Below are 25,748 nucleotides of genomic sequence, written 5' to 3' on the forward strand. Positions count from 1 at the left end.
CCCATTGAATCTAAAAACATTAAGTCGATGCAATAGAATGTCATGATCGATCGTATCAAAAACAGCGCTCAGGTCAAGCAAAATTAGCAATACTGTTTTTTTTTTTTTACTTGGGCATAGTTAACAATATCATTTTGAACTCTAACAAGAGCACTTTCTGTGTTGTAGCTCAGTCCATGTATGCAAATTGCAATTTACAGTAAATCTCTTTTTGTTTTAAGAATGTTTGTACTCTATTGGATACAATTTGTCCAATGATTTTAGAAAGAAAGCATATATTCCAAACGGGGTCTATAATTTTTTAATTGTTCTTTATCTAAATTGAAATTCTTTAATAGTGGATTCACCACTGCTTGCTTAAGACTTTCTGGTTCGACTGATGACGACAAACTATTGTTTACAATAAAAGTTATGTATGTAACCAGATATCTGGCACATGCTTTAACAATCCATGTAGGGAAAGGGTCTAAATAACACATTTTGGTTGGTGAAGAGTTTATAATTAACAAAACTTCCTCATCAGATGCGGGTTCAAAGAAATCGAAAGTTTACAAAATATGGAATATTATTTGTATCATAGTTTTCACAATCTAGAGGATAGTCAGTGTACTGTAGGGATGAATGTCCAAGGGTGTCGAGTTGTTCTCGTATGTTTTTTAAAAAATTTTATCATGAAAATAATCTGAAAAACGACTTGGGAGACCAGTTGGAGAGTTGGTTGACAATTGTTGTTTACAGGGGTTGTTTGGAATAATTGTTCGGGCTTTCTTTTATTTGATATTGTGGTTGATTTTAAATAATTTTCTTTTGTTCTGACTATTAGATCGTTTCTTTTATTTTTGCTCGAAAAACATAACTGACGATGTATTTCTAGTCAAGTTTACCTCCATAGTTTTTCTTTCGATCTCGTACAGTTTTTAAGTTCAATGAGTAAAGAGACGTTCCCCCAAGTATTCATCTATTCGCCGTTCAAAGCGGGACTCACGCTCAGGACCTTCCGATCCGAAGGCGAGTGTCATACCACTAGACCACATAGTCGCATATCAATAGATACATTAACGAATTAACGGTGGTTATTATAGCCTTTACGAGGCTAAAAGGTGACCATTGTCACATTATTATCACAAAACAAAATTTGATAGATCAACATCGGCGGGCGTTCGTCATTCAAAAATCGTAAGCGCTAATTAATTTATCGTGTTGTCTCGATCAGGCGTTATCGAATGGATTTTTAGGTGTTAAACGGACGTCATATATAAGTAGAATGGTCAGGTATGAAATTACAAAGGGTGTGGCCAAAGACCTTCCACAGACAGGTGAGATGTTTTGTTCATTTGTTTTGTTTCTTGATTTTTTTCTTCAAAATGATGGTTAAGATTATGGTCGTTTATGATTTGTAATCATTCAAAGGATTTATTGTTTGTTTGGGTTTATTTTTATTTTATTTTTATTCTCAGTTTTGTTTGGTTTTAGTTGTTGTTGCTGTTGTTATTGTTGTTGTTGTTGTTGTTGTTGTTACTCTTCTTCTTCTTCTTGTTACCAAAAGCTAACAGTGCCTCAATGAGCCAATAACATGGAGAGTAAGATTCTTTTTGATGTGGTCAAAGTTTCTAGAGAGAGAGAGAGAGAGAGAGAGAGAGAGAGAGAGAGAGTGTGTGTGTGTGTGTGTGAGAGAGAGAGATAGAGAGAGAGGAGAAAGAGAAAGAGAAAGAGAGACAGAGGGGGGGAGGGGGGGGGGCAGAGAGGAGTGAAGGTATACAAGGATGAAATGAAAGAGACCAGGGCCGTATTGATGTAATTACTCATAACAGCTGCTCTCAACATTAAACTTACCGACATACAAAACAATGTCTGACCTTAAACGTCTTGAGTTTAATTTATATTAGTGAGACCGAGTAACGGTCCAAAATTAATATCAAAGAATTGAATGAAGTCTACTCCTTTCTTTCTATAGCTAGAACGAAGTTGACGTCACTCAGGTCTTTGTTATTGCTTTTTGCCATCCGCGTTTATGAGTTATTCTCACTAAACTGTATTAACCAGACTATAAACTTTCAACGTTACACATAGTTTTGTGTCTTTGTCCGTTATACTTTCGGATGGCAATGTTGTGAGCTTCTTAGCCAAGCGCATACTATCTATACAATGTATTGACAGGAGGAGAGAGAAAGCAGGTGAATAGAGTTCTTGGATCTGCATTGATGCATGCGTTTAGGTAAAATATTCACAGCATCCACCAGCCAAATTAAAGATAGCAACACACAAAACTGTGTGTAACCTTTAACGCTTATCGTGTGATTTAAATAACTTAGTGAACAGTAATCACTAACAGGCTGTCGATAAATTAATAATAACAAAGAGTTGAGTGAGGTCATATTCGTTCCTTCTGTATATTTGTAATCAGTGTTAAATTTCAACGCATCAAAACAAAATGTTGTGCTTTGAAGGATGTCGGTAGATATTATTGCGATTGAGTATCATTTGATGTGAATCTGCGTATTGTTCACACTCTCCCACTTCCTGTTTAACATGTCGTCGTAAATGTTGGGGTTAGAATAAGATTGATTAAGACATTTTATTATGGCAATTTATTGTGAATCGACTTAAATCGCAAACATCCTGACATCTGGCATCAGACAAATGAAAATGTTATAAAATTGGCTAATTTTCATACCAGATAGTCGTCCGGTTTTTACAGTAGTCGACACACAAACACACACACACACACACACACACACACACACACACACACCCATATATATATATATATATATATATATATATATATATATATATATATATATACATACACAGAGAGAGTGAGTGAGAGAGAGAGAGTTATATATTAATATAATATATATATATATATATATATATATATATATATATATATATATATATATATATATATATATATACAAGAAGAGAGAGAGAGAGAGAGAGAGAGAGAGAGAGAGAGAGAGAGAGAGAGAGAGAGAGAGAGAGGAGACTGGCTATTTCTTTTATTGATATACATTGGTTGAAACAAAAAAATACGGAACATCAATTTCTAAACATGTCTTGTCATGATACTGCCTTATCTTAAAAATGACGGACCTCACTGATCCAGTTTGTTGTGATGGAAATATTCTAAAAACAATGCAAGATATTCTTTTTTGCTATAGTAAGTATGAAGTTGACGTCACTCAGGTCTTTGTTAGTGATTTTTGCCATCCGAGTCTATGACTAATTCTCACTAAACTGTATTATCCAGACTATAAAGTTCAAGGTTACACACATTGTTGTGTGTTGGTCCGTTATACTTCCGGGTGGCAATGTTGTGAGCTTCTTCGCCAAGCGCATGCTATCTATACTACAATGTTAAATCAAGCCAATAATTAACCAGTAGATTTTTTTTTACCAATCTAAAATGGAATTTGTGACACACCTTCAAACGTGCTCGGACAAACATAGTCGGTTGTTTATAAACGTGTGTAAAATCGACCTCTCTCTGATCATTGTTATTGTTTTCATACCACCAAATGTGAATAGTTATCACATGACTTTCTCGACATATCATAAACGTTTAAATTTACATATAGTTTTCTGTGTTGGTTCCATTGATCAAGAAGTAGAACAGTGGGTATTTTTCTTAGACACATGCCATCGATAGTACAACCTCTGTGGTTGGCTGTGTTTACCAATCACTGCAATTGTTTACATTACGATGACTGTCCGAGAGGCGTTGTTATCAGAGTTTCAATTGAGTTCAATTGACAGTCCTGTAAATACGTACCTAAACGTATTTTAACCGCTGTTTTTTTTTTTTAATATCTCGGGTCTGTTTATTTTTCTCCCGCAGAAAATGGCACCGTTTTCTTTGTGGACTCTTGCTGGGCTCGTGTTGCTGATGGTGGCTCAAGTGTTCCCAGACTGTCACATATCTGATGGAAGTAAATAACCATCTTTTAGTTTGCAAATGAGGTTGTGCCAAAAGGTCAATCGTGTATCATTATACATAAAATATCACTGTCACTAAGTTATATTGAAGTTTAAAGATTTCATGATCATAGCTTTCTCTGGTAATTTACGATTACACTTTTCCAAGAAGTTTGGACCCGGAAGAGTTGAATAATACTAATAATAAATTTGTAAAGCGCCAATCTCTACCTCACGTATTCAATGGTGCTTTACAAGACATAGGTGACATGAGAATTTCAGAAACTTAAATGTTACAATTTTAAGGTGATCTATTAAGTTTTGCTGATGCCAATAAAGTATGACGAGCGTGATTTTGGAATATGTGTCAGTGCATGACATAATCATTCGGAAAGTGAAAATTTTGGATTTGCATTTTTTTTTTTTCATTTTCTGAAAGAATGTGCTCCCCAGAGCATTTTAATCTTTATTTGAAGTAAATCGGGTGATTTTTCATTAAGTTATGGTTAGATGTATGGGAAAGGTATCCAGCAACTTTTCTCAAATTTCATACTTTTTCAACTTGACTAGCTGTAAAAAAATATTTAGAAGTGAAATAAAGCTTTGATATTTCCCAAATATGTACAAAAAGGGTTGATTTAATCATTTATGACAAGAACTCATTTTGGATAAAGATTGACCTTCTATTATACTTGGCAGTATTTGATAACCTTTTCACTATCCAACTGATTATGTCCTTCACTGTAACATCTTAAGAAAGGTTAGACATCATGGCTTCTCTGACCTGTTAGACCCTAAAAAACATTGAGCTTTTTATATAGAGCAATATCCACGAAACGTGCTCAAAGGCTTAACAAAGGGTCTTTGATCAACAGCAACAGGTAATATGTTGAACAAAACATGACGCCGTTAGGCGATATTACAATTTTTCCGACATAGACAACGCTGTTCACGGTCCGTTCTCATTTTTCACCTGAGTACGGTGAGATGATGTGAGTAAAGAGCCTTTTCCAAGGACTCAACTATGCGCCAAGCAATTTAGAAAAATAAAATGTGGATTATTTCATTTAAATAAATACATTAAGTTTCTTGCAACGTAAGAAATTATATTTATTCTTTACTATAAATATCAATAATAATAATAATAATAATAATAATAATAATAATAATAATAATAATAATAATAATAATAATAATAATAATAATAACAATAATTAATAATAATAATAATAATAAGAAGAAGAAGAAGAAGAAGAAGAAGAAGAAGAAGAAGAAGAAGAAGAAGAAGAAGAAGAAGAAGAAGAAGAAGAAGAAGAAGAAGAAGAAGAAGAAGAAGAAGAAAAAAGAAGAAGAAAAAGAAGAAGAAGAAGAAGAAGAAGAAGAAGAAGAAGAAGATGAAGAAGAAGAAGAAGAAGAAGAAGAAGAAGAAGAAGACACTAACCCCAAGTTTTATGTTTGTGAAAAATTCAAAGTCAATTAAAAATTTTAAACAGAATTCAATTTCCATCACCTAGTTCATCTCGACATTATACCGCTTTGATAAATGCAGGTCACATATACACGAATTTGTTTTTTGTCTTCCACTTCCACAGAGAGCGGGCCCATCTGCGGTCCTGAAAACCGGGCATGTTTGCTGGGAGAGGCCCTTTGCAATCCATCCACGGGAAGATGTGATTGTAACGATCCTCCTTACGCATATGGTGATGGGTATTTCAACTGTTATAGGGGAAGTAAGTAGCTTCATGAAAATCGCCACCTTTAACGTCATGCATGGCGAGACTAATTAATTATCAAATTGTTAAGTTTTAATTTGCTTTTGTTTTTTTGATTGGAGAGGGTTAACGTCTTGTTATTATTATTATTATTATTATTATTATTATTATTATTATTATTATTATTATTATTATTATTATTATTATTATTATTATTATTATTATTATTATTATTATTATTATTATTATTATTATTATCACCATCATCATTATTATTATTATTATTATTATTATTATTATTATTATTATTATTATTATTATTATCATCATCATCATGAGAATCACACCTTGTCCGTTCCCGTCCTACTATAGATACATTCCGTACTGAGATATCGAATGACCCTAACGTGATGACCTACAACAACATCTCCATCGGCCTTCCCATCCCGTGTCGATACCTGTGGACTCACACCAAGACCTACCTCAAGGACAAGGAAAGGGTTAGGGTGGGATATTGCGAGATGGAGGTATGCAGATGGTTTGCTTTATAATTAATATAGGGAATGAACTTAGCGGAAGAGTAGCGTGCCTTGATTGGACGTCATCGCCGGAGAAGTCATTCGAGAGAGAACGTCATTATGGTTTTGCGCTTCCGGTGAAAGCGGCATGAGACACTTCACCGAAAGCGAGGACGAGAGAGACGCATGCGCCAAACCATGTCGACGTTATCTCTGTGAGGTGACGTCCAATCAAGGGACGCTACTCTTCCGCTAATCTCATTCCCTATAGTGTGTTCGGTAAATACTTTAACTTTATTTGTACATTTTAGTTGAAGTGATTGAGCACATGTAATGTAAGCAGTTTTATCTCCTGGTTAAGAATTTTAAAAGAGGTAAGCCTGTCCTTTCGTTTAATTTATATAAAAGACATTCAGCGATTTCAAAATCTAGAAAAATTCGTCTTTTTGATGGGACTAACGGCTTTCCATACAACAGTTTCGCTTGAATATGTTGTCTTCTGGCACTTTCCTACTCACTTCATTTCTTGATTGTGACGTAGTTCTTGCTTATATCGGAAAAGACAAAATTCATCCCGTTTAGTAGGAAAACAAACGATGACCGCTTTGCGCATCAAAACAATCGCAATCAACATTGGGCGGGTGGTATTTAGGACAATCGGGCCATCCCACAATATTTCAGGAGGGATGACATTGTATTAACACTAAAAATATCAATAATTGCAACCGGCTATCTCAAAACAGTGTTATGGTCAGGGTGATTAGAATCAGGGAAATTGAATTTATGGAACCACAGTGTGATGTCAAAATACTGGTTCCATTCTCCTTCGAAGTGTGAAAACCGTCCTCCTTCTGGTTTAAGAGTAATGGAATCTTATTTTCTAACCTAAATAAACGATGTTCGTCAATAAAGATCATGCATCCTCGCTCGCTATTTTAAGCCCAGTAACCATAAGAATCTGCCTAAAGATAGTATGCGCTTGGCTAAGAAGCTCACAACATTTTGCCATCCGGAAGTATAACGGACCAACACACAAAACTTGTGTAACCATGAACGTTTATAGTCTGGTTAATACAGTTAAGTGAGAATTACTCATAAAGGCGGATGGCAAAAAAAAACAATAACAAAGACTTGAGTGACGTCATCTTCCAACTATCCATACATCCTGCTACTAATATAGTTATGCCACCTTATGAGTCAATATGTAACCTATTCATTATTCAGCGATCCGGATGACAAGTTATACACTTCCAATGAGTTTTGAACCGAAAGAGAGGTAGACCAGACGCCATGACTTCTACTTCCTATTAAAATGATACAAAATACGAACTTTGGTGTCTTTTTGCAACCCAAGAAATTGTATTTATTCTCCTTCAGAAATTAACCCGAAGTTTTGTATTTATGGCCATAAATCGGCGTGTAATTATTTGCAGGTCTGATAATCTAAATTTATTATGGGCTCATTGTTGCAATGGAAAGTATGCCCTCAAACCAACGCAAATAAGTCAGTGTCCATTACAACAATGTTGAAGCAAGCCCCGAATTGCGCTCGGATGTCAGACCTGCATAGACATATCTATGTGAACGTCACTATAAATTCATTTTCCAACAGTTAGTTCATCTCAACAAAATACCGTTTTGGAGTGAGGAAAAAATCATATTTAAAAAAAAAATTATTTGCTTTTTTTGTTTGTTTTGTTTTGTTTTGTTTTGTTTTGTTTTTTTCTTTTTGTATCTTAGATTAGATTACAGATTACAACTCAACGTTTGTTTTCGGCTGTTTGTCAATTCAAACCACAAATCAAAACATAATTACTAATTAATAAAACCAGCATAATCATATTTTTTAAGTAGTCCTTCCGGGCCATTAGTCCCGTGGAGGTGGAGTTTATCTCGGATTCTATAGCGTGAAACAGACAATCATATGACTGTAAGTAAAAAAAAGATTAAATAGAACTGTTGGTGATGATGATGATGATGATGATGATGATGATGATGATGATGATGATGATGATGATGATGATGATGATGGTGATGATGATGATGATGATGATGATGATGACGGTGATGATGATGATGATGAAGGTGATGATGATGATGATGATGATGGTGATGATGATGATGATGATGATGATGATGATGATGATGATGATGATGATGATGATGATGATGATGATGATGATGATGGTGACGTTTTTTAAAACATTTTACTATGGGCTTTGTCTACTTATAATTTATTAAATCATGAACGGTTTTCAACTACATAACTAATATATATATATATATATATATATATATATATATATATATATATATATTTGTTAGTTTGACGTTACATTGCCATTACATATGGAAACTTTTTTTCAAGGCATTCAAAAGATGTGTAAAAATATTAGAATGTCTTTTGCTTAGCTTGGTGCTTTTATAAATTTAAGTAAACTGAACTCTCTCCTCAATGAATGCACGTATTTAAAGGATTAGCTAAAAATTCAACTTTAACATTAATATCCTTTGGAGGAGACGGGTGACAATAATAATATTAAAATGACAACATGGACTAGGTGATGGACATTGAATTGATAGCCACAATAGGCTTCAACAGTCGTGACGTCACGTCCCCCGTAATGACGCATGGTAACTTAGTAATTGGTTCTAAACTATCGGAACAATGGCGGACGCCCTTCTGAAATACTTCTCCGACGAGCATAAACGTGTATCCAGAGGAGATCCGGAGACAAACATTCTAAATCTGATAATCTTTCTACTTTTATTCATTCTGATAACATGACATATGAAAGTGTTCTAGCCAGCATGAAGAATAAAAAGTTCCGATTTTCTTTGTTTAGAACCAAGCTCCTTGTTGCTGGGCGGAAGTTACATCAGACTATTGAATATTATTATGAAACTCGAGGATGAATTAATTTTTTATTGGTTAAGATGGAGAACCCAGTCCTTTATGAGGTGCAACCCAACACCTTGTGAGGCCGGTCACAAGCCCGGATAAATAGGGAGTGTTTGCTCAGGAAGGGCATCCTGGCAGTAAAACTCAAGACACAACTAATGAATGAATGAAACCAAAAATATCTGATGCTCGCTCTGAGCCGAGATGCATGGAAAGAAGAAGAAGAAGATTGAGAATAAATTAAAATTTCTTCCAATTCAAAAGAACTCACATGTCGTATTTCTTATCATTTCTAAAATCGTTTTTCGGAGTCCCATATTATATGAAGACCACAACTCCAACATAGAACTATTATGGAGGAGGATAAACTAAGATCCTATCAACACCCAAATCAGGAGGAGGTAACGGAGATTGGTCGGTCATACATTAAGAAGACTAGGGTGCAATGCCACCCGCCAGTCCCCTGATTGGGATCCCCAAGGGACACGAAAGGTGGGGCGTCCAAAACAGACATAGAACCGCTCACTGTCTAACGAACTGAAAATAGCAGGCCTCACCTGGGAGGCTACCAAAAAGATAGCCAAGAGCAGAGAAGTAGATGGCGGAAGCTTGTAGAGGCCCCATGTTCCACAAGAAGAGAAGACGATTAATTCCAGTGAGGCATACTTCAATTTCAAATACACATGTCGCAGCAATTTCATGCAAGGAGATAAAGATAAAAAGAGTAAATCTGACTCACGAGTAAGGGAACAACACAAAACAAACGACGTTTTGGCCTTTGGCCTTTTACAAGTAAACACAGAATATATATATATACATATATATATATATATATATATATATATATATATATATATATAATATATATATACATATATATATATATACATATATATATATATATATATATATATATATATATATATATATATATATATATATATTAGATTGTCATAATCATATAGGTGTAATTCGCAATTTCATGCAACCGAGGATAATCGCGACTGTGGGTGTGGTGAGGACAGATGGACATGTCCAAGTCGTCATTATGATCTTAACTAATTTTAGGTCAAATAATTGCATTCCTTATAAATAGAACAAAGTTGACATCACTCGGGTCTTTGTTGTTGTTTTAGCCAGCCATTTTTGTGAGTAGTTCTGGCTAAACGATTGAGGTTACACATAGTTTTGTGTGTTGGTACGTCATATCCAGCTGGCAATGTTGTGAACGTTTTGGAAAAACGCAAAACATCAATAGATAGAACAAAGTTGACGTCATCGGGTCTTTGTTATTGTTTTTTTTTTTTTTTTTGTGTGTGTGTTTTTTTGCCAACTATTTTAATGAGTATTTCCCACTAAAATGTATAATCTGACGACAAACGTTAAAGGTTACACATAGTTTGTGTGTGTGTTGGTAGTTATTTCCGGCTGGCGAATGTTGTGCGCTTTTTGACTACGCGCAAAGCATCAAGACCGTGTTGAGGTGTTGGATCACAATTACTTCATGTTATTCTTTCCTATCCTCTAGGCTTACGCCTTTCATGAGAAGTGGAAAGGGAAATTTTATGTCGCCGGATATGACGTGGCGATTAATGTGACGTATGACAGCGGTGACATGATAATGGCCAGCATCAGGAAATATGGAAAGGCAGATAATGGAACCTATACGGTGAGTTATATAAGGCTTAGATTGAGCAGCAGTACGTTGAGTAAATTAAAATCTTTTGGTGATCGCTCAAATATGGAACACCCTACCCAAACCCATTAGAGAAATGGAGAACATCTCAAAGTTTAAATCTGCTTTAAAAAAAAAACACTTTTTCACAATCTATTTTACACCATGCCGACTGAAATGTTTGAATAGTAATATTTTAGTAATATGTATTTTCCTTCATGTTTAATTTTTGATTACCTATGTTCGAAACATAATTCATTTTCTGTAAAACGCTTTGAGATGTTTGCTTCATGGAAAGCGTTCAAAAAGTGTCACTTCTTCTTCTTCTTCTTCTTCTTCTTCTTCTTCTTCTTCTTCTTCTTCTTCTTCTTCTTCTTCTTCTTCTTCTTCTTCTTCTTCTTCTTCTTCTTCTTCTTTTCTTCTTCTTCTTCTTCTTTCTTCTTCTTCTTCTTCTTCTTCTTCTTCTCTTCTTCTTCTTCTTCTTCTTCTTCTTCTTCTTCTTCTTCTTCTTCTTCTTCTTCTTTTCTTCTTCTTCTTCTTCTTCTTCTTCTTCTCTTCTTCTTCTTCTTCTTCTTCTTCTTCTTCTTCTTCTTCTTCTTCTTCTTCTTCTTCTTCTTCTTCTTCTTCTCTTCTTCTTCTTCTTCTTCTTCTTCTTCTTCTCTTCTTCTTCTTCTCTCTTCTTCTTCTTCTTCTTCCTTCTTCTTCTTCCTTCTTCTTTCTTCTTCTTCTTCTTCTCTCTTCTTCTTCTTCTTTCTTCTCTTCTTCTTCTTCTTCTTCTTCTTCTTCCTTCTTCTTCTTCTTCTCTTCTTCTTCTTCTTCTTCTTCTTCTTCTTCTTCTCTTCTTCTTCTTCTTCTTCTTCTTCTTCTTTCTTCTTCTTTCTTCTTCTTCTTCTTCTTCTTCTTCTTCTTCTTCTTCTTCTTCTTCTTCTTCTTCTTCTTCTTCTTCTTCTCTTCCTTCTTCTTCTTCTTCTTCTTCTTCTTCTTCTTTCTTCTTCTCTTCTTCTTCTTCTTCTTCCTTCTTCTTCTTCCTTCTTCTTCTTCTTCTTCTTCTTCTTCTTTCTTCTTCTTCTTCTTCTTCTTCTTCTTCTTCTTCTTCTTTCTTCTTCTTCTCTTCTTCTTCTCTTCTTCTTCTCTTCTTCTTCTTTCTTCTTCTTCTTCTTCTTCTTCTTCTTCTTCTTCTTCTTCTTCTTTCTTCTCTCTTCTTCTTCCTTCTTCTTCTTCTCTTCTTCTCTTCTTCTTCTTTCTTCTTCTTCTTCTTCTTCTTCTTCTTCTTCTTCTTCTTCTTCTTCTTCTTCTTTCTTCTTCTTCTCTTCTTCTTCTTCTTCTTCTTCTTCTTCTTCTTCTTCTTCTTCTTCTTCTTCTCTTCTCTTCTTCTTCTTCTTCTTTCTTCTTCTTCTTCTTCTCTCTTCTCTTCTTCTTCTTCTTCTTTCTCTTCTTCTCTTCTTCTTCTTCTTCTTCTTCTTCTTCTTCTTCTTCCTTCTTCTTCTTCTTCTTCTTCTTCTTCTCTTCTTCTTCTTCTCTTCTTCTTCTTCTTCTTCTTCTTCTTCTTCTTCTCTTCTTTCTTCTTCTTCTTCTTCTTCTTCTTCTTCTTCTTCTTCTTCTTCTTCTTCTTCTTTCTTCTTCTTTCTTCTTCTTCTTCTTCTTCTTCTTCTTCTTCTCTTCTTTCTTCTTCTTCTTCTTCTTCTTCTTCTTCTTCTTCTTCTTCTTCCTTTTCTTCTTCTTCTTCTCTTCTTCTTCTCTTCTTTCTTCTTCTTCTTCTTCTTCTTCTTCTTCTTCTCTTCTTCTTCTTCTTCTTCTTCTTCTTCTCTTCTTCTTCTTCTTCTTCTTCTTCTTCTTCTTTCTCTTCTTTCTTCTTCTTTCTTCTTCTTCTTCTTCTTCTTCTTCTTCTTCTTCTTCTTCTTCTTCTTCTTCTTCTTCTTCTTCTTCTTCTTCTTCTTCTTCTTCTTCTTCTTCTTCTTCTTCTTTGATGGACGAGTTTTCTGGCCAAAATGTTAAATACGTGTCTTTCCAGAACACCGCAGTTCCTGTGTCATTTTATGTATAATCGATGTACTTATGAAAAATATTAGGTAAATTTTAGAAGTGGTTGTAGACTTTAAAAACAAAAAACAAAAAACAAAAAAACAAAAAAACAACTGACACTTATCTATATAATAACATTCCTATCACTCATCCCGTCCTCAGAACTGTATCAATGCAACAGACAATGCGTATCTTCCCCAAGGACCCTGGGGTGACGACGAAGTCAAATATTACGATCCCGTTACCAATCTACTGATTAAATGTCAATACGATGACGACAACAACCTCGCCCTCCTCACCGTGAGTATTGATGCTATGCGTTTTGATAGAATACTCACATCATCCTCCAGCAAATTAAACATGCCAACACACTAAACTGTATGTAACCGTTAACGTCTATAGTAACTTGACTTGAGCTTTTATATAACGCAATATCCACTAACGTGATCAAAGCGCTTTACAAGGGGTCCCTAGCCAACAGCAACACATAACATGTAAGACGTAAAAAGATGCCTGTTATGCGATATTACAATTTTTTTTCGGACAAACAACGCTGTAAACGGTCTAGTACTCATTTTACACTTGAGTACGATGAGAGAATTTGAGTAAAGAGCCCATTCCAGGGACTCAACTATGCGCCGAGCGAGGCTCGAACCCAAGAGCTGCCGTACCGAAAGCGAGTGTCATACCACAAGACCACGCACATGGCCGCACCATAGTCTGATTGATATATTTTTAATGAGAACTTATCATAAGCAGGCTGTCTAAAATAAAACAATGGACTAAATGGCGTCAACTTCGTCCTTCAATATCACGACAGTAGTATTTCCACGGTGCATCGTTAGATTCTGTCGCTAGACATTCCATGAAGAGATATAGATAATCTATCAAACAAGTAAATGTCTGATGTCAACAGGAATCAAGAACGTAGTCCAAAGTGAGCAAACTGGGAGATAATAAACTCGCCAAAGAAAAAAAGCGAAAGTGCTTGAAAAATAATTTTTAAAATAAAATATAATTTCCTTTATTCATTCCATAGGCTGAAATTTTTCTCAGGGTCTATTCCAAGGGGAGACTGGAATAACCCAGGCGTCAGCCGCAGTGCAGCGCCACAAATTGAGCTAGGGCAAGGTGACTTGCTCAAGGCCACGCAACGCAGCGGCGGGTGATCGAACTCGGTACCTTCCGGGTACGAAGCAAAGACCGTGCCGCAGAGCCATGCTGCCCCGAAACGGAGCTCAAATCTTGCCTTAAACGCGAACAAAAACAACTTTAATTTTCCTTTGTGGCACAATTATTGTGACATATGAATATTCGCATACATTTCGTTAAATCTAGCTATAATCAATAGTTGATTCGAATGCATTATGGGGACGTGTGGCTCAGCGGTACGGTCTTAGCTTCGTAGCGGAAAAGTACCGAGTTCGAATACTCACTGCGCTGTGGCCTAGAGCAAGTCATCTCGCCCTAGCTCGGGATGCGGCGCTGTTATTCCAGTTTTCCCTTAGAATAGACCCTAAACCCTAAGGAACAACTTCCCGTATGGGATGAATAAAGGGAATTTTATTTTCTTTATTTTCTTGACATTGTAAAAAACATTTAGGTATGCCCCACCAACTTAACAACCCCTTACAAATGATTGTTTTATCCCGTATCACATGGCAACCAGATGAAAAAGTGTGGTATTGCCATACAGTTCCGTCCTTATGATTGTACTTTGAGGAGGGACCAACCCCAGATTCCCCACGCCGCCTATGAAGTCAACTGTGCTTTCCGTGAGTGATTGATTGATTGATTGATTGATTGATTGATTGAGATGATGATGATGATGATGGTGATGATGACGATGATGGTGGTGGTGGTGGTGATGCTGATGATGATGATGATGATGATGATGATGATGATGATGATGATGATGGTGGTGGTGGTGGTGATGATGATGGTGATGATGAAGACGATGATAAAAATGAAGATGATGATGATGATGATGATGATGATGATGATAACGATGATGACGATGATGATGATGATGATGATGATGACGATGATAATGGTGATGATGAAGTCGTTATATCACTTTTGTTGATTGCTTGTTACAGTCCACAGCTTCTAGCATCATAGTATTCACAGTCTTTACGTTCCAAAATGAATAAGTACAAGGACCGCTTTAAAGGATGTTACCCCAAAGCTTCTATATATAATATGTGAACACCAGTATCAAACAATATCATGTCGGATCGACGTACACTTATTTGCACGTCTGATAACCCAAATTGTTATGGAATCATCGTGCGGCTATGTGGTCTTGTGGTATGACTCTCGCTTTCGGATCGGAAGGTCCTGGGTTCGAGCCTCGCTCGGCGTATAGTTGAGTACTTGGAGAAGACTCTTTACTCACATTCTCTCATCGTACTCAGGTGTAAAATGAGTACTTGGTCGTCAACAACGTTGTCTCTGTCGGACAAATTGTATTATCACCTAACAGGCGTCATGTCTCGTTCTACATGCTACGTGTTGCTGTTGGTCAGGGACCCTTTGTAAAGCACTTTGAACGCAATAAGTGGATATAGCACTATATAAAATTTCTAAAGCTCTAACATAATGGGTAAAAAACTCTCGAACCAACACAAAATATTGTCTATTACAACAATGTTAAATCAAGTTCATAATTCCGTTAGGCTGTCAGACCTCAATGTACGTGCACGTTGGTCGATTGAGATGAATCGGACTCTAAAAGTGGATTTAAAATCAAAATGAACAGAAATACGAGCTTGGGTATTTGTTTGTCTTTTTTTTGTCTTTTTTTTTTTTTTTTTTTTTTGTATGTTTCTTTTTTATTTTCACTGTGAGAGATTGTATTTATATCCCATCGCCACGAAAGAAAATAGACCCAAGTTTTCATTTTTGTATCCAAAAATTAAATTCAAAGCACATTTCACATCCCGACATAATACCATTTGAGACATGGTCACATATTATCAGGCTTGCCTACTTGAAAACTTAAAACGTCATAATTTTAGGAGAGAATTTTTTTTTACTCGCTACAGTAAAACTCATAGATTAACAGTTTACACTCACAAGGATAAGATAAAATTTCAAAATCTGTAAAATTATGTAATTTGGCATCAACTTTCATTTTTGAGTTTTAACTCACGCAACCCTAGCACCGACTATATCCGTATTTACTCGGATTACTTTTACTCCATGCCTATTTATTACATTTTTCTGAGACAAATTATAGGCGTAGTATCAAAGCTAATAATAATGGTTTTTACATGTCAATGATAGTTGAATAAAACTATCTATGTACACATGCTCATTTTTAATACATTTTTCCAATTTTTAAAAGGAGCAAAAATCACTAGGACTGAGTGAATTAATGACTTATGCTCATGAAGTTAATAAAATTGAAGCCAAAATTTCGTAATTCAACGATTTTTCGTAACAGTAGTGAGTTATGCATATTATTATTTTCTCTCCAGATCCCGTGTTCCTTCAACAAGAAGCTGTTGTGGCCATATCGCCGTCCATCGACCACCAAGGGGGTCCTACCATAGATGGGTACCTCATGCCTGGCCTCAACAGAGAGGAAACTTTGATATACCGTGCTATCATGTCTGGGGCAGATCAAAACGGGTAAGAGGTAATGCCGCGCTGAAAACCGGTCCCAAGAACCGGTCCCACGTTTCCTAAGCTGAGAATCGGGAACAGGTTCCAAGGTGGAGAACCGTTGGCGGTTCTCGCTTCTTATAACTTTTCTACGGTCCTTTGCCTAGGTCGTATACTAGTTCGCCTCTTTCACATAGTTTCTTCCACTAATCACCACCCATCCCACCTAATTGATAGCACCCACCCCCTCTTGCTATAAACTAAAAGGCACATACGACGATTTCTCTCCTCGCCGCAAACTGCCCTCTCATGTGTGGGGTATGGGAATTAGGAGTCGTATGACATTCATCAACGCCTTGGACAATTCCATTATACGTGGTAAATTTCAAAATTTACCACACACTAATTATGACAATGGTCAAAGATAAGAAAATAAAGACCAAACACTTGACCCTGTGAGCAAGAGATACAACTCAAATAATTCACATTTCATGAATCAATATAAATTACGACATGACGATGATGATTTTTACACTGTACTTGAGCTGTGTTTACATAAGATATATTTAATCATGAAGTATTATTAGAGCAAAAGTAATATTACTACTACTACTACTACTACTACTACTACTACTACTACTACTACTACTACTACTACTACTACTACTACTACTACTACTACTACTACTACTACTACTACTATTATTATTATTATTATTATTATCAGCATCAGTATTATTATTATTATTATTATTATTATTATTATTATTATTATTATTATTATTATTGCTACTACTACTACTACTACTACTACTACTACTACTACTACTACTACTACTACTACTACTACTACTACTACTACTACTACTACTACTACTACTACTACTACTACTACTACTACAACAACTACTACTACTACTACTACTACTACTACTACTACTACTACTACCACCACCACCACCACCTCTACTATCACTACCACCACAACTACTACAACTAGAGCATCAATAGAAACTGGAGAAAACTTCGATAGTATGGTGCTCAAGATGGACTAATTCTTTTTCTTTTCATCCTCTGATACTTCCATTCCCATCGTCACTAAGCCCCCATGCAACAGAGCAGTGTTCAATCGCCAGGGATGTGATGAGTACTTGTAGCAACGTTGAACTTGACCTTGCTTTTGAAAATTGTATGTGGATCCTCCATTCTCCTAGATTCATCCGCTGCTACGATCCAACCAAATCCGGCGAATACATCATGGGACTATTCAACTGGTAATAAATGTGATCCATCGACCCAAAGCGATGCTATGTCATGGTGGTGTGGATATGACAAAAGTCGTTTAAAGTAAAAAAAAAATATATAAAAAAATACATAAATGTAAAATATTAATTTTTGCCACGTTCGCTGCTCGGCGACCAAAATAAGTGGTCGCTGAGTTGCCTAGGTCGCTCCACGGCGACGAGTCAGTGATCGCTATTATCGAGGAGAATAATTAATTCTACGAGCAGTAATTATACTGCTGAACTGCCATACATCTCAGTGACGGTTATTGACAGCATTTTCTCGTGCATTCATGATTTAAAATCGATTTTTACATATATTATTTTCTCGTAATTTTCCGTTGCCATGGCTTTGTTTGTATTCAGATGAAGAGATTGATGAGTATAGACATGATAGTAACTCGGGAGATGAATTTTTATCAGAATTGGAGATTACCGACATTGAATCTAGTTCGAGGAGTGACGAGGAAGGGTCAGACAGTGATTTTAGTGATGTTCCAGGGGATCGTGGGAACAATTTACAGAATGTAAACAGAAGGGGGCGTGGCACAAATGCTGTAGGTGATGGTAACCAATGGATTTGGAATGTATTAACACATGATGAGACTCATAATCCAGCTGAATGGTTCATTGAGGTTGAAAACAATTCTGGAGCAAGGGACGTAGGGTTTAATGACGAAAAGGTTATGCTTGTGAAGTATTTCAGCTTTTATTTCCTGGTGTTTTGGAGAGGAAATATTTTACTTATTTTTTTCCCTCTCCCACCCCCCCCCCAACACAAAGAAGAAAAAACACAGTAGCTGAAGAGATGTCAATATGATATTTGCTGTACTTATTGTTCAATCATTACTCAACAACATACAACAATTTTAAAAAAAAACATTTTTATTCAAATATGGTGGAGATGCAGGCCCATAAACACACAAATGCATGAAAAATTAATATTAATTAGATATCCAAGATGGCCTCTAAGGTTATGTGACCAAATTTACATATCATATTACGTCAAACTGTACATACATCTATTCTTATATACCTATGAAAATATGACGTATGTGTGATGATTAGTTTCTTTTTAGTGGGGATTTTCTGAAAGCACTCAATTTTTGTCCATTTTGGCCAAAAGGCTTGGCAACTGGGATTTCTTTTACTGCCAGAATGCATGGCAACTAAAGAGTTAAAGAAATAAAATTATAGTGGAGTCAGAGATGAAAAGAAAGAAATTCTTTAACTCACTCAATCCTAGAGATTTTGCTACTTATCAAAATTGGAAATAAATGTATAAAAAATGAGCATGTATATAGATAGTTTTATTCAACTATCATTAACATGTAGAAACTAAAAACATTAGCTTTGATAATACGCCCAGAATTTGTCTCAGAAAAAATGTAAGAATAATAATAGGCATGGGGTAAAAGTAACCCGGGTAAACTACGGATATAGTCGGTGTTAGGTTTGAGTGAGTTAATTTCTGCTTTAAGTCAACGTTTTCATTCTTTAGCTAGGTGTATTCCAATGATAGTGGATAAAGTCAACCTTGCAATCTTTATGGTCCGGTTGTGCTGGCTTTAACAGGATTCCGCTGTAAAATCAATCACCTCAGAATAGCATAAAAACTTTAATCCCGTCTCACATTTTTGGCTAGAGATTCAATATTCAGCATCTAAATCACCCCGATATAAATACCGTTTTGATGCTGTGGGTCTTAAACATGTAGATTTGTGACCTATCGTCTCAAAACGGTGTTATGTCGAGATGAACCTGATGCTAAAAAAAGTCAAATTAAAGCTAAACTGGTCAAAATTCGGAATTATTGGTACTCAACACATTAAAATATGAATATGATATTCATTCTTCTCAATAAAACATACAAACTCAACCCAAGTTTGAAATGTCTGGCTATAAATTCAAGATTCAGCATTTTAATCATCCAAACATAATACCTTTTTGAGACGAGGGGTCACATTTTAATTATGATCACATGTGACCAATCTCCTGCAAGCAGTATGCTTAGAACTGAATTAATGTTTTTTTGTTTTTTGTTTTTTTTAACGTAACTTGGCTTTTAACCAATATGTCACTGAGATGAATGGGTATAAGTTCTTAATATGCAAAATGCCAAACTTTCATATTTTTGGATTATTTTATATTCAAATCCATATATCCGGCTGGCGGATGTTGTGAGTATATTTGGATAAACGCAAAGCACCAAAACGAATAAAAATGAAATGTTTAGCTTCTAACTCATTTCCATACCGAGATGAATGGGTATAAGTTCTTAATATGCAAAATGCCAAACTTTCATATTTTTGGATTATTTTATATTCAAATTGATATTTAGACATGTACATCATCCCGTCATTATACCGTTTCCAGGCGACGGGACAAAGATGTATGTCATGACTGAGTAACTGTTTCTTCAACAGCCTCTGATGATTACAACTACTCATTATCATGACAATCTACCAAATCCCCAATTTATTTTTCAGCCTTTATGAACCAAACCACATTATACCGTTTCCAGGCGATGGGACAAAGATGTTTGTCATAACTGAATGAATAACTGTTTCTTCAACAGTCTCTCTGATGATTACAACTTCACATTATCATGACAATCTACCAAATCCCCAATTTATTTTTCAGCCTTTATGAACCAAACCAAACCAATCCAAATTGATATTTAGACATGTACATCATCCCGACATTATACCGTTTCCAGGCGATGGGACAAAGATTTGTTTTTCAGCCTTTATGAACCAAACCAAACCAATCAAATCCATACTGTTGCAGCTTCAATACTATTGAAGATAGACGCAGCATTTGTGTGATGTGGGATGGAGTTGGGTTATGGCCTCTGTATCACACAAATAATTATGCCCTCCTACTACAGAATTTTTTTTCTAATTGAAAAGTAAAATTCTCATAAAAGACAGAATTTATCAAATTTTTTGGGAAGGAATTCTATAGCCTTCCTGTACCAGGGCAGTGGAGTGGGAGAGGGAGGATTGAATTGTGTGCATTTACCTGGGAGTCGGATAGCAGGTGGCAGCGCCCCCTTATTGTTTTTGGTCTTTGATTGGCGTGACGGTTTGTTTTAGTATACCTTTAAGAAGATCTCCAGTTTATGTTTACTAATAGGTTCAAGGTTACACATAGTTTTGTGTGTTAGTACGTTATACCCGGCTGGCGGGTGTTGTGAGTATATTTGGATAAATACATAGCATCACAACAAATAAAAATGAAACTTTATCTTCTAACTCATTTCCATAACTCTGCACCCCCCCCCCCCCCCCCCCCCCCTTCCATTCCACAGGTGTTTTGACGTGTATTGTGACGAGGGCGACTGCTTCGACCTCATCCACAACATAACGTCATCAGGTTGCACTGACCTCGATCCCCCCTACCCGGATATTACCACTTTCATTACAGGGGCTAATTGCCCTCCTCTCTAAAACTTTATATATTTCCTTTCAAATCTTTTGAATTAATAATAGTATTACATAATAAATCTTCAAAATCCTCAAAAGTCTGTTTTCCTCTTTTCGTTAAATGAACCACTTAACAGACTTACTCTGGCAAGTCACGTTCGTATTTTCAAATTTGGCCAGAAAACTCGTCCTTCAAATATTGATCGATTTAAAAGACTCTCATCCTGGAAACAACAAAAAAACCCTCTAAAACCTGGGACTTCAAGCAAGACTTTCCACCATGGGAGGTCAAAATCCAAAAAGTTTATTTCATGTTAGAATGATCAGATTTTTTTTTTTAATGTTAAGTCTTTCGTACTAGAAGAAACTTTGTCCATTTTAATTTAATTAAGTATCTAGTAAATCCCGATTTCTACAGCATGAAACATCCAATAGCAAATGCTTGATAACCTTTGGATAGGTCATTAGTATATCGCAAGGTACTTTCCGCTAGATCTAACAGACCTGGCAACCCAATCACTGCTGGGTGGACAGGGAGATCAGAAAAAAACCCATCTCGACTTCACCCAGAATGGATCTTGGTCCCTTTGTGTGAGAAGCGAGTGCTCTCCCAATTGAGCTATCGGGCACCCTTTTTTATTTTAACCAACTCTTATATATATTTTTCAAACTTAAATTAAATTTTCAGCAAATGGATAACCCTACCCGATGCCCCTGAGCTCAGTAATTGTAGGAAGCTTTTGTAAACATTCCTTTTCGGCAGGCTTTTGAATTCTAATACAGTAGACTCCGGATAAGACGATGCCACGGGGAACAGGGGAAAAATCGACTTAACCGGAGTGTAACCAAATGAGCAAAAAATGCATGTGAACAAAGCAAGACAATCTCGAATAAGTATGGCCCTTCATGTCGCGCTTTTTGCTAACGTTCCTTGGTCGCGTTGAATTGACCAGAGAAGTAGAGGTCCCTGTAGTGGTCAATAGAGACTCCTACCCCCAATAACCCCAGAGGAATCAGAATACATAAAAAGCGGAATTTGTGATCAAAAAGCGGAATCAACTTACTGTTATTGACTATGACATGCTTTGCAACAGAAAATGTAATAGACAATCCAAAAGTACTCAAAATGATAAAATATGTAAAAATGTGCTGATTGTGTTGACTTAAAAGTGGGTCAAATAATAATAGAGGACACACAGGTCCTGGCAGTCTCAGAGCAAAACATTAAATGGATGGATTTAACCTTATCAGGACCCCCCCCCCCCCCCTTCAACATACACCTAATCAAAAAAACGCGCGTGCCGGCGCGCGCGCGCACACACACACACACAAATACACAGGGCTAAAATTACATAGTGAAAGAAGCTGATAACACTCAATATACCTATGTTATATAGGAAGAAGGGGGAGGGACCAAGAAAAACAATGGACTTAAGCAACTGTACTACAGTCGTACAAGTGTTTTGTGTTAGCTATTGTCTTTGTATGTGTAACGCCTTTGATCAATTTGTGAATTATCCACATTGTATAATTCAATTTGAGACTTATAGAGCGCAATTTCCACCAAAAAGCTCAAAGCGCCTTAAAAAAGGTTCCTAGTCAGCAGCAACATATTGACGCCTGGAATGCGATATTACAATGTTTCTCCGACAGAGACACTGCTGTGAACGACCAGGTACTCATTTTGCACCTTGAGTAAGGTGACAGAATGTGAGGAAAGAACCCTTTTCCAAGGACCCAGCTATGCGTCGCTCAGAACAGGACTCAAATCCTGGACCTTTCGGTCCGAAGGCAAGTGTCATACTACCACTTGACCACATTGAGTTTGAGCTATAGGCAGGGCTGGGATAAGATTATCTCGACCTAAATCAAAGACAATTGGGTGTGAAGAGTATGATTAACAAAAAAAAAACCCAAAAGAAACAAACAAACAAAACGCAGATAAATTGAAATATCAAGTTTTTAATCATTTTTGACATTATGCCGTAAAACTGAGACAACTTAAATAAAATATGTACTAGCCACAGAAATAAAAAAAATTATTTAAAAAATCAGATGTCTCGAACAAATACTTCAAATACTCGGTGTGACAAACATGATTTCTCATGAATACTCTAAGAGCCCTTTGTGTTACAAACATAATTTCTAATGCCCATTCTACAGACTTTAATTATGATACTAGAAATAAGCAACATTGTTCAACCCATCATCGCTCAACTGTCACTACATGGAAACATAATGATCCTTTGACATGGTTGTTGGAAAAAAAATAATGTTAGAACGATCATGTAAGAATTATGGGTTCAGAAGGAGGAAAAATTGGTAAAAATATGTTTGTTTGTTTTAAGGGTTTTACGGCGCTTGTAAACACAATTAGGTCATTTCAGCGCCAGTAAAAAGGAAGAAAAGGGGAACGTAAAAACAATTCTAGATTTACAATTACCCCCCACCCCTTTTTTTTTTCTTTATTATTACCATTATCATCATTTTGGAAAATCTGAATTTTAGAGACAATGGAAGAATAGCGGAAAGGAAGAATGAAATAGGAATGATGCGGAAGGTTTGAGGGGTGTGAAAACAAAATATAGGGGTATAGAAGACACAGTAAGTGACCTTCCTGCTCACTATGGGAGGTCAAGAACCCCATCCAGTGCTCAGAATATAACATAATGAGGTTGTATTAATAATGATAATAATAATCTCATCACAATAAATTCAATGGCAATGTTCGGCCCACTTGCAGGACAAGCTGACATTTCAGCATCAAAATGCAGTGCCAGAGGTATGGCCTATCTCAATTTATTAAATTAATATATAAAGTGTTGCTAATGGTTCTTGGTTGTATATTTTTTAATTTTTGTACATTTGCATATATATACGTATACATTTAATGGCGGACGGCTGTGATGAGCGTCCATTGCACGACTCTATCTAACTAGTGAACTGTGAACTGTTCTCGTGGATATTAACTGTTTTAAACTGTGGATTTTATATATTATATATTAAAGTGTTCATCAAAATACTATTAGCTAACACTTCTCGTCTTCACCCCAGGAAAAGAATCGACCACAATTAACACAACATTAGGAACCCCACAAGGCGATAGCTTAAGTCCAATATTATTCATAGTATACTTAGAAGCAGCGTTAAAAGAATTAAGAACACATACCCATAAGCAACAGACTAACAACAGAACTCATTTATGCAGACGACGTAGACTTAATATTCGACACAAAACATGAAGCAGAAAGATTCATCCCCATTATTTCAAATGTGCTCAAAGAATGGAACTTAAAAGTAAACGAGTCAAAAACAGAACTCACAACCATCCATAGGAATCAAGATAACTGGAAAAGTGTAAGAAAATTAGGAAACCTCATCAACGAAAACGAAGATATCCATCAAAGAAAACTTTTGGCTCAACGGGCATTCCAGTCCCTCAGAAACATTTGGAACCGTGATTTCATCAGTCAACAAAGAAAAATCCAACTTTACAAAGCGCTCGTCCTGCCCATACTCCTCTACAACTGCGGCACATGGGGACTAACAAAATCAAACTTAGAAAAATTAAACGCACTACACAGAAAACATCTAAGAACAATGTTAGGAATATATTGGCCAGATAAAATATCAAATGACGAACTATACGAACGCTGCCAAAAGAGACCAATCAGCGACACCATCAAATACCAAAGATGGAAACTTTTCTGACATATTCTTAGGCGAGACGAGTCAATCCCTGCACAAACGGCCATGGAGGAATACCTGTCACAGAATGGCAAAAAGTACGCTGGCAGAACACCCACCTCACTCCCAACATCACTATACCAAGATCTTCAACAGTACTACAAACAACACCTAGACTCATCACAACACGACCAAACAGCCAGCACCCAGCAAAATCAAGAACCATCTCTTCCAAGACACCTCCATACCAACAAAGACCTCTCTCAACTAAAACTACTGGCACAGGACAGAGAGAAATGGAGAACCATCTCTTAAAGAAATCGTTAGATCCACTTGAACAAAAACAGTTCACGGCAAGCGCCATTAGGACTGCGACGCCTTATTATTATTATTAGAGACTTTCAGCAGATCATAATTTAGGACTTAGTATTAGACTTAAGACCTATCTAATCACATGATCGCTTATAATAGAAAGGGAATTCCCTAGTGACGAGTGCAAAACAAACAAACAGGGTTGTTTATAATTTTTTTCGTAGTTTTTGTGTCCGATTCGCACCCTATTTATGATACAGTTGGCTTTAAAAAGGTGAGTATCATTTAGAATTATTGATTTATGTCGATTTTTTTTCATCACTAAGCTATATATGTAGTGCATTTTGTATGAATGTCTTTAGGGTCCAGTAAAAACCTCCAATTGCCCAGTGCCAGTCGAGAACGGTCGAAGATTCTTTTGAATTTGAATTTGATCTTCGTTCGCACAGAAGTGTGCCATCTCAATAAATTAACTAACCAATTTTCTCAGCTAACGTCTGCATATATTATGTTCACTGTCATTTTTATGGAGAAGACATGTTTATGTCTTTAACTTTCTTAGATCTAAATATTGAGAGAAAGTCGTCTGAATTATTTTTATTGAAATTTTATACGGACTTAAGTGGGTGCGCCTCTCTAGTAAAAATTATAACAGTAACTACCCTTTAATCAGTCAATTGTC

At 36.1% G+C, this 25,748-nt stretch overlaps 1 protein-coding gene across 1 annotated transcript; it reads left to right on the forward strand.

Moving 5' to 3' along the window:
- Window positions 1-1,288: 1,288 nt before the first annotated feature.
- Window positions 1,289-21,181, forward strand: LOC144978385 (uncharacterized). The gene is made up of 10 exons (XM_078924344.1): window positions 1,289-1,316; window positions 3,842-3,932; window positions 5,511-5,648; window positions 6,003-6,157; window positions 10,579-10,719; window positions 12,910-13,047; window positions 14,417-14,522; window positions 16,230-16,383; window positions 17,460-17,630; window positions 20,953-21,181. The coding sequence occupies exons 2-10, from the start codon at window positions 3,845-3,847 to the stop codon at window positions 21,089-21,091; spliced, it is 1,230 nt and encodes a 409-aa protein (XP_078780470.1). The 5' UTR covers window positions 1,289-1,316; window positions 3,842-3,844; the 3' UTR covers window positions 21,092-21,181.
- Window positions 21,182-25,748: the final 4,567 nt, after the last annotated feature.

Source organism: Berghia stephanieae, chromosome 8, assembly GCF_034508935.2.
Source record: "Berghia stephanieae isolate SIO BIC M18660-M18661 chromosome 8, UCSD_Bste_1.3, whole genome shotgun sequence".
Lineage (NCBI taxonomy): Eukaryota > Metazoa > Mollusca > Gastropoda > Nudibranchia > Aeolidiidae > Berghia > Berghia stephanieae.